The sequence below is a fragment of the Lissotriton helveticus genome, chromosome 1_1 (assembly GCF_964261635.1).
Source record: "Lissotriton helveticus chromosome 1_1, aLisHel1.1, whole genome shotgun sequence".
NCBI classification, from domain to species: domain Eukaryota; kingdom Metazoa; phylum Chordata; class Amphibia; order Caudata; family Salamandridae; genus Lissotriton; species Lissotriton helveticus.
The window spans coordinates 224,507,786-224,518,241 of NC_136057.1; the positions used below are offsets into that span (position 1 = coordinate 224,507,786).

Consider the following 10,456-nt stretch of genomic DNA (forward strand, 5'->3'; position numbering starts at 1 on the left):
CCCTGACTTGAGCAGCACAGAGTTTGTGGTCCTGGATGAACAGCGGCCAGCACAGGCACACCCCCACGGGACGGTGGCTTGTGGTGCACTGAGGTAGGGTCACGCGAGCAGAGCGTGTACTCATCAATGTTCACCAGTAGGTAGTTATAGTTACTATAGGAAAAGCTTTTTTTTTGATATGCCAATAACTTTGGCTCCGTTTGATGAATCCAAGCTAATTTTCAAAACTCGTTTGCCACTCAATTTAGCTGCTGTCTTGAAAGTTTTAGGTGATCCGTTAAGCAGGAGATGACAAAAAGGGGGGGGTTCCCAAATGCATTTTCCCCCTGTTGATAATTTCCATAGGAAACTTTAGACACGGCTACAGCCAGAACTGCTGAACTAAAAAATTATATATACATTTACACACACAAGAAAGGTTGCATGTCAGAACTATGTTAACACAATCTGAATCCGAGCCCTTCTTCAACTGGCACAGGAGCAGAATCACCGCTAGTTCCCAATGCCCCTATAAGGTTTCACTGCCAATGTAGTTTTAATGTGTTTGCTAATGTCACCCCACGGGGAAAGGGGATTAGACAGAGAATAGACAGCCACTCTATATTTCTTCTGCACTCGTCTTCTTAAGTCTTCTTATCTTCTGCTATTTTCTTGCTAGACAGGTAAGTATTTTTCTACAAGAAAATTTGCACGTTAAAATATTGACTCTTATGTTTATTAAAAAAATACTGTATTTATTCCTTGCTCACCTACCCTGTATATCAGTGGCCAATGCTTCTCTTCGTTTAGTGTTGTTTGTACTCTACATGCTGTGAACTAGAAAATAATAAACAATTAATGTGAATTCCTAGTTTACCTCTATGACTTTTCTATTCTCAAGTTTTACAGATTTGCCCACCTTTTACTCACAGCTGTTTTTTTAGATACCATATTCTAAGAGGTTGGTTGAATTCAGTATATCTTGCTTCACCTTGTCTGTTGTATTTGCCAGAATTCTACATTAAACTAACTCAATATATATTTTCTATTATTTGGTTGAAGTTAAATCACTCCAACTGTGACCTTTTCTTACACTCAGGAAATGCGCTGTGTAAGTATCATTCCTGACTCGGTATTGAGGCTGAAGTTGCTTCACTCCAACTGTGACATTTCTAACATTCAGGAATGTGCGCTGAGAGAATATCTTTTAACTCGATATTCCTTCTTTCAGAAAATAAATTTGCTGGCAAGGGCTTGTGCTGACTCTGCTAACTCTAGTGTTCAATTATTCGAACATGCCCAGAAACTCCTCAACACTCCGATAACATTTCCTTCACACCACAGCAATTGCGCATGCTTAAACAAGAAATAGTATTCACTGGAAAAGTCTTACTTGACCGGAAACTCCTCCGAGATTCTTTCTGAATAATTCAGCTATTTTCAGAGTGCAATGAAGTGCATGCCCTATTCAAACTTCGCGACACTCTTCTTTCTCGACCTCCTACGCCACAAACTTCGGTGATATGCGCCACAACTCGGGGCAGACACTTGCATCACGGTAATTGCGATCTTCAGCTAGACCGCTAACCTGTTGTTCCGGGCAAGGGATCTCGGCGGCCATCTCAGTTGTAGAACATGTCATTATATTATCGAATCCTTGCCTAATTTTCTCTTTTGACCTAATCTTGTGTGTAATTGTGTTCACCCGCTGTCGTATTCTCAAATGGGGTTTTATCTTTCTGACAATCCTGACAGTACCCCTCTCAAAGTGCCTCCTATGTGCCGGAGTTTGCCAGGGAACCTTTTATGAAACTCTCTGATTAGTCTAGGGGCATGAACATCTGAAGATAACTCCCAAGATCTTTTCTCTGGTCTATAACCTTTCCAATCTAACAAATATTACAGTCGTCCTTTCTGAATATTTGAATCTAAAACTTGTTGTACTTCAAACTCTTCTCCCTTCTCAGTTTGCATAGGCCTAGGAGGTTGGTTCATCCGCAGTCCTTTTGACACCTTTTTTTAGTAACGAGACATGAAATACCGGATAAACTCTTAACCCCCCGGGCAACTTCAACTGATAATTTACTGCACTCATTTTCTTCTCAATTTGATAGGGACCTATAAATCTTGGCTGCAGCTTTCGAACTCCTTTTAACCTAAGATTCTAGGTATTTAAACAAACCTTATCTCCAACTTTTAATTCTGGTTCCTTCCTTCTCTTTTTATCTGTGTAGAATTTGTAATTATCTTTTGCTTTAGATAAATTCTTGGTGGCTGAACTATGCCCTTTGTGTCATGTGTACTACTAAATCTGTCACTGCTGGAACATCTGCCTCCTGAAAGTTTAAAGAATGGTGAGGATGTCTTCCATTATTTAGATAAAAAGGGGTGTAACCAGTAGAAACATGTTTTGCATTATTATGTGCGAACTCTGCTGTCCACAAATAGTCTGGCCAGTCACCCTCCTGATCTAATAAACTCAGTCTAAGATACTGTTCCAACTCTTGATTAGTTCGCTCAGTCTGACCATCTGTCTCTGGGTGATAGCTGGTGGTGTACCTTGTGTCAATGTTTAGTTTCTTCATGAATGCCTTCCAGAAGTGTGACAAAAATTGGGAACCCCTATCTGATATTAAGACCTTTGGAATTCCATGTGCTCGTACTATGTTTTGACTGAAAACGTGTGCTAGGGTGTTGGAGGTAGGCACCCCCTTCAAAGGTACAAAATGAGCAATTTTAGAGAAGGAATCCACACAAACAAAGATGGTATCAAATCCCTGACTTGATGGAAGATCAACAATTAAATCTAAAGTCATGGTGTGCAAAGGATATGGCGGGGTTGGTAAGGGTTGCAACAACCCTTTGGGTGCCTGTTGCTCTGGTTTTCCCCTAGCACAAGTCTCGCATGTGGTCAGATACTGTCGCACATCTTTGATCAAATCTGGCCACCAGAAACGTCTTCTCACTAACGCCTCAGTTTTAGCAATTCCCTTATGTCCTGCCAGAATGCTCTCATGACTTTCCTTCAATGCCTTTTGTTGCATCTCAGATGTCGGCAAATAGAGAGCCCCATCGTGATATGGTAACCCTTCTCGAATTTCTCTTCTGGGATCCTCCTTCAGCTACTTTTCCATTTCTTTCAAAGCCATTGTATTCTGATTCTCATCCCTCTGAGACTCTTGCAAAATTGCTCCAATTACCTTTTCTACTGGAATAATGTTTTGATCTTTGATTTCTTCAACTGCTCCCTCCGTACCCAATCTGGACAAGGCATCCGCCTTGCCATTCTGTGCTCCGGGTCGATACGTGATTATGAAATCATAGTCAGGAAATACAAAGACCAGCGTAAATGCCTTGGTGTCAAAGTTCTGGCTGATTTAAGAAATCTCAAATTTCTATGATCTGTGTACACAGTCACTACATGCTTAGCACCCATTAAATAGTGCCTCCACTCCTTAAAGGCACCCTTTATGGCCAATAGCTCCTTCTCTGTGATGGTGTAATTCACTTCTGCCGTGTTCAGTTTTCTGGAACGAAAGGCCACAGGGTGTAGTTGTCCAGTTGTCTTATGTATTTGAGATAACACACCTCCCAATGCTAAATTAGAGGCGTCTGTTTCCACGTAGAAAGGCTCAGTTGGGCCTGGATGAAGTAATTTTGGGGCTGAAGTGATATCTCTTTTTAGCTGAGTGAAAGATTCTTCAGCCTCGGTTGTCCATTCAAACTTAATGCCTTTTTTCAGTAATTTAGTCAACGGAAGCAACTTATGAAAGAAGTTTTGAATGCATCTCCTATAAAAATTTAGCGAATCCAATAAAACTCTGAATTTCTTTCACAGATCTTGGAGAATCCAATTCAACCACAGCTTTGATCTTGTTTTCATCCATAGTGACTCCATATGGGGAAAGTACAAAAACTAGAAACTTCACTGATGTTGCACTAAAGGCGCATTTATCTAGCTTCACATAAAGACTATTCTCCCGCAACTTCTGCAATATACCTTCTTTACATGTTTTCCATGTTCTTCCACAGTGTCTGAGTAGATAAGGATGTCATCAATGTATACTATTGCATACTGATTAATGGATTCTTTCAGCACATGATTACTAAAATGCTGGAATGCTGCTTGAGCGTTGAACAATACGTAGGGTATAACTTGGTATTCGAAGAGCCCATGTTTAGTTCTAAATGCTGTCTTCCATTCGTCTCCTTCACAAATTCTGACTAAATGGTAAGCCCCTCTCAGATCCAATTTTGTGTAAACCTTGGCTCCTTTCACTTGGTCTAATAAAACTGATATTAGTGGCAAAAGGTATCTATTCTTGATCGTTATTCGGTTGATTGCTCGATAATCGATGCAAATTCTTCACTCTCCACTCTTTTTTGAAATAAAAAAGTGGAGAAGAGACAGGAGATTGTGACGGTCTTATGAAGCCATTTGCCAAGTATTTTTCTATATACTCCTTCAAATGTTCATCTTCTTTTTTGGTTAAAGCATTTATCCGACTACAGGGAAGATTGGATCCTGGATCCAGATCGATTTTACAATCGAATTCACAGTGTGGAGGAAGCCTCTCAGCTTCCACCTCACTAAACACATCTTTGAACTCCTCATATTCCTCCGGTAAGGTCGTATTAATGACACAGATCGTAGCTTCTCTTTGACTTAAGTGAAATGCTGGATTTTTCTATGTGAGTCTTTGACATTTCTGATTACAATGCTCCTTACAATACTCTGAGTTCATAGTGATTGTGCGAGCTCCCCAATTGATGGTCGGGTTATGTTCCGTAAGCCACGGCAGACCTAGAACAAGTTGAAACTGTGGAACATCGATTAAATTAAATTGCAACGTTTCCAGATGACCATCCTCCGACTCCAACTGCACTGGCTCTGTGTGACTCACTATGGGTCCTGACGATATATTTGTTCCATCGACGGCTCGCACTGCCTCACTTCTTTTCTTCTTGATGGCCCACAAATAAATCTTCTCGGCAAACTTCAAATCACAATAATTTCCTGTCGCCCCTGAATCCATCATCACAGTCACCTTTGCCAAGGTTTTCTTCCTAAACCGTAAGGTCATCATCATTACCAAATGTGGGGCAGCCGATTGCAAGGTATTCGCCAAGGAATGAGTGTTTGGAGCTGTCATTGATTCCGCAACCACCAGTCCAACTCCACTTACTGGTGGTGCAAAGCGTTTTCCGACGGAGTTTGCTTGGGTTTCTTTGGACAGTTGCGAACAAAATGTCCTGAAGCTCCGCTATGGAGGCATTGTTTGTTTACTCTTCGACGTTCCTTTTCTTCCTTGGAAAGTGGTCCCCGAATAGTTCCTATTTGCATGGTTTCTCCCCCATGGACTGAATGATTTTCCTTGATATTTTCCGCTCTTGCCCGGTCAAATCTGGGTACACTTGGACGAATATCTCTTCTCCTCTCTCCTCATCTTTCACTCTGGCGATAGTCAATTTCCAACACCAAATCTATTAACGCAGAGATTTCCGTGGGTCTATTGGGCACTTGAGCCAGGGCATCTTTCAGTTCATCTTTTAATCCTCTATAGAAAACCATTGCTCGTTTATTTTCTGGCCATACTGTCTCTACCACCAACTTATTGAACTGGGCCAAATATGCTACCAGATCTCTGTTGCCTTGTTTAATTTCCAGTAACTCGTTGTCTGTAGCTTGCGAGACCCTTCTTCGGTCAAAAATCCCACAGAATTATTTTTTAAATTCCTATAGCTCATATAAGATTGGATCGTTTCTGGTTACCATTAGCATTGGCCAAGAGGCGACATCTCCACTTAAATAAGACAGCATAAAATCTTAGTTGTAGAACATGTCATTATATTATCGAATCCTTGCCTAATTTTCTCTTTTGACCAAATCTTGTGTGTAATTGTGTTCAACCACGGTCGTATTCTCAAATGGGGTTTAATCTTTCTGACAATCCTGACAGTACACTCCCAAACAGATTCCAATTATGTATTCTGGAATGCAACAATGCCAGCAACATATAGAGAATTCCTATTTCTTCTTTCAGAGGCCTCATGCGTTTTGTACTTACCCAGTACTTGCTCATAGGCCAAATTAATGACAGTTGACAAGGTTGCTTGCACACACCTGTTCACCAAGTTCTACCCTGAAGTAGGCCTATTAAAGTGAGTATCACAACAAGTGCATGTTGGTGTAAGTTGTCCTGCATATTTCATTTTACCCCAAGTGGGTTTGCTGAAGCCAAACATGAAATTAGAACACATTTACTCACCGTCCAGTGAGGAAATACAAAGTAACATTACCGGATTTGCTGGAAATCTCCTGAACCTGTTGTTCCAAATGTGACAAAATACACTACACACTACTCTACACCAGGAGACTCAACAGTTTGGACAATGACACTCCACAACGCAATGCTCTATGCTCTATGATACAATACGCTATGCCATTCTACTCAAAGCCACTCACACCTAAAACACTATTCTCCACTCAACAACACTCTACGCCCCTCCACTCTATAACACCATACTCCACTGCATGCCCCTCCACTCTATAATGCTCTACTTCACGTAGCCACCATACAACACTGTACTCTACTGTATGCCACTCCACAACACTGAACTCCACTCTATGACACTCTGAAAATCCATGCAAGTTTACTCCACTCTAATCTAAGACACAGTACTCTACTCTTCTTCTCCACTCTATGCTACTCCGCTATATGACTCTAAAAAACTCCACTCTACAACACTCCACCCTATGACAGTGTACTCAGCTGCACTCTCCTCCCCTCACCTCCACTCTACTCTATGACATTCCACTGGATGACACCCCGCTCCACTCTATGCCACGCTATGATACTGTACTAAATGATACTCCACTCAATGACACTTCACTCCGTGACGTACAACAATCTACTCTGACACTTCAGCCTATACCACTCCACTCTATGCCACTTTATGCCACTCAATTCTACTCTATGACATTCCACCCCACTCTATTCCACTCCAGTCTACCCCTCTCTACTCTACTTTATGACACTCTATGACATGCCGCTTCACTCCCCTCTACAGTACAAAACGCAACACCACTCTGTGACACGCCATTCCCCCTATCACTCTTCACTCTACGACACTCCACACTACTCCAGTCAATGACACCCTACTCCACTCTATGACGCAGCACTCCACTCTATATGTCACACCTCTCTACGCCCCTTCACTCTACACCACTCCACTCTAACACCCTCTAACACATGGCACTCCATCCTATGCTACAACACATCCCTCCACTCTATGCCACTCCAGACTACTCTATGACTATGCAACTCCATGCCACTCCATGCCAGTTTACTCCACTCTACTCTATGACCCAATTCTCCACTCTACTCCACTAATCTACTCTATGACAGTCCACTCTACAACACTCCTCTCTACAACACTGCACTATGTGACAGTGCACACTGTGACACTCTCCTCTCCTCTCCTCTGCTTTACAACACTCCACTCAATGGCACTCTGCATTACAACACTCTACTCCACTCCATTCTACTCCACTCTATACCACTCAACTCCACTTGTGCTATTCTATGATACAGTACTCAACGACACTCCACTCAATGACACTCCACTGTCCAACACTCCAAGACACTCCAGCCTTTAGCACTCAGCTCTATGCCACTTCATTCTACTCTGACATGCTACTCCACTCTATGCCACTCCAATCTGCCCCTCTGTACTTCACTGTATGACACTCCACTCTACAACACTTCTCTCTGCAACACTCCGTCTATGATAGTGCACTCGACGACACTCTCCTCTCCTCCACTCAACTCTTCTCTACGGCACTTCACTCGCTGACACTTTACTCTGTGACACTCTACTCCACTTCACTCTAAAACACTCCATGACACTTCAGCTGATAGCACTCCACACTCTATGACACTCCATTCCACTCTATGACATGCCACTCCACTGTACAAAAAGCCACTTTACTTTATGACACGCCACTCCACTCTAAGACAAGCCTCTCCACTCTGACACTTCACTCCATTTCATGACACTCCATTCCACTCCACTCAATGACATGCTACTCCACTCTAAGATACAACACTGCACTCTTTGATATGTCACTCCTCTCTCTGCCACTTCACTCTACTCTACTCCACTCTAGGCCCAGGTAATCTACGTCATGCCACTCAACTCAATGCTACAACACGTCACTCCAGTATACACTATGACATGACACTCATGCTATCTGGTTTGGTATGTCTTGGAGCTGTATGCTAGCTGAATAGTTATTTTAATGACCTTGGGACACAAATGTTGTCCTCATGTATTCTAGCAATTGTCAGTCATTTATGGTTTACAAAACATGATCTCAGTACTTAATCACTAATCATTATCTGAACACATACTTTGCAAAGGAGTACATTAACCAAGAAAACATTACTACTGTTCTTTAATATTTATTGAATGGTATAGCACAGTGATCCAGTCATGAGTAAGTACTATTTTAAACATTATGAAGTCTTAGAAATCCGATGAATGACTAACCCTTTTTTTACTCAGACTTTTGCGCATTATCTACCCTTGTACCAGCTTCCAACTTGTTTTGTTATGATTCTTGATGAAGCTCCCTTTGTTTTGTTATTGAATATGTTAATATGCTTATATTCTGAATAATTGTTTAACCCTCACTAACCATGTAAATTAATCTAATAGTGTAGAAAAACTCAACCAGAGCCCCTCTGTCAAGTACTCGCATTCCCAATATTTGCACAGATTAGTCAACATTACTTTTCTATGCCAGTGAACTACAACCTCAATAGGTATTGCTTGCCTATCTCATGCATCAGTCATGGAAGCAGTGATCGTGTTCTAGAATACACTCTTTGTCAGAAAAATGTGCCACCAAAAGACGTTTGCAAAGTCCATGTCCTTCCTCAAGTTTCCTTCCAACTCGGGTGCCTTCATACTTGTGGATCAGCATTATTGACTTTGAAATTATTAAGTATAAGAAATCTTAGTCTTACAAAAGGTATTCTTCAGGGCTCCTATCACATCCTTGTTCCGCAGGCTGTAGATCAGTGGGTTCAACATTGGTATCACTACCATGTAGAAAACAGACACCACCTTATTCTCCTTTGCTGAAAATGTTGAGTTTGGCCTCAAATAAATTGATATGATGGTGCCATAGAACAGTAAGACACAAGTGAAGTGTGAGGCACAGGTAGAACATGCTCGATGCCTCCCAGTTGCAGTGCGGATCCTCATCACGGTGAGCAGTATGTACATGTAGGATATGAAAACAACAGTGAATGAACTCAACATCATTAAAGAGGAAAGCGATAAGCGTGCCATTTCACTGATGGAGATATTGGAGCAAGAGAGCTTCAGAAAAGCAGGGTAATCACAAACAAAGTGCTGAATCAAATTAGGCCCACAAAAGGATAATAGTGATAAACTGCCTGCATGAATGAGAGAGTGAGAAAAGCCTCCAACAAATGACCCAGAGATCAGCCAAACACAAACACTCTTCTTCATTGTAATTGAATAGACCAAAGGTTTACAGATAGCAATATAGCGATCAAATGCCATCACTGCTAGCAGAAAGAACTCACTGCTACCAAATGCCACAAAAAAGAAGAGTTGTGCAACACAGCCCACAAAAGAGATAGTCTTCTTCTCTCTAAGAAAGTCTGCCAGCATTTTTGGGACTGTAACAGAGGAGTAGCCGAGATCTATGAAAGACAGTGAGCCAAGGAAGTAGTACATTGGCATGTGTAGACGACTGTCAGCATAAATGATGATTAGTGTGCAAGAGTTTCCTAGCAGGGTGAGGATGTAGATTGATAAGATGAACAGGAACAGTAAAACGCTCAGATGTGGGTCTTTGGTGAGTCCAGCAAGGATGAATTCAGTCACAGTACTGTGGTTTCTTTGTTCCATGGCTGCAGACATATATCTATTCCTGGGGAAAGAGCAATAAAAGTATAATTCAGACCAGCATGTTAAGTGTCTTGGTTTAAACCACTAACACATTGATTTTTTTTTAAAAAACACTTTACCTGACTGAATTGCCAATTTTTCTTTAACAGCTTTTGATTCTCTGATCTTATTTTTTCTGGCATTTGGGAATTACATTTGTAGTCCTTTTCTGTCACTTTTACATTTGATTATCAGATGTTTCAGTACTTAGGGTATTACTGCTACTACTCTGTTTAAACTAAAGATGAGAAGTGAAGAACATTACAAGCTCCAAAGAATAAGGATCTAAAAATATTTGTGTAACTGTTCATCGATCTTAGCACGTTGTTCAGGTAAGTGTTTCACTCTCCTAAAGCCTCTGCAGTGGACAGCTGCACTTATTCTAAATGGGATGCAGTCAATGAACCAGAGCTGCTCCTGGCAATCTTTATAAATAAGGAAGACAGTAGTTGGGTCCTTGAGTCTAATACCTTATTGTTTGCTGTGTGCA

General features: G+C 41.4%; 1 protein-coding gene across 1 annotated transcript; it reads right to left on the reverse strand.

Moving 5' to 3' along the window:
* Positions 1-8,985: 8,985 nt before the first annotated feature.
* Positions 8,986-9,927, reverse strand: LOC144760636 (olfactory receptor 5P50-like). Its single transcript, XM_078646543.1, has one exon. It carries the CDS (start codon positions 9,925-9,927, stop codon positions 8,986-8,988), a length of 942 nt encoding a protein of 313 aa, XP_078502669.1.
* Between the last annotated feature and the right edge of the window lie 529 nt (positions 9,928-10,456).

Coding starts and splice junctions, on each gene's coding strand:
- LOC144760636 (XM_078646543.1), bottom strand. CDS start 9,927: ATGGAACAAAGAAACCACAGTACTGTGACTGAATTCATCCTTGCTGGA.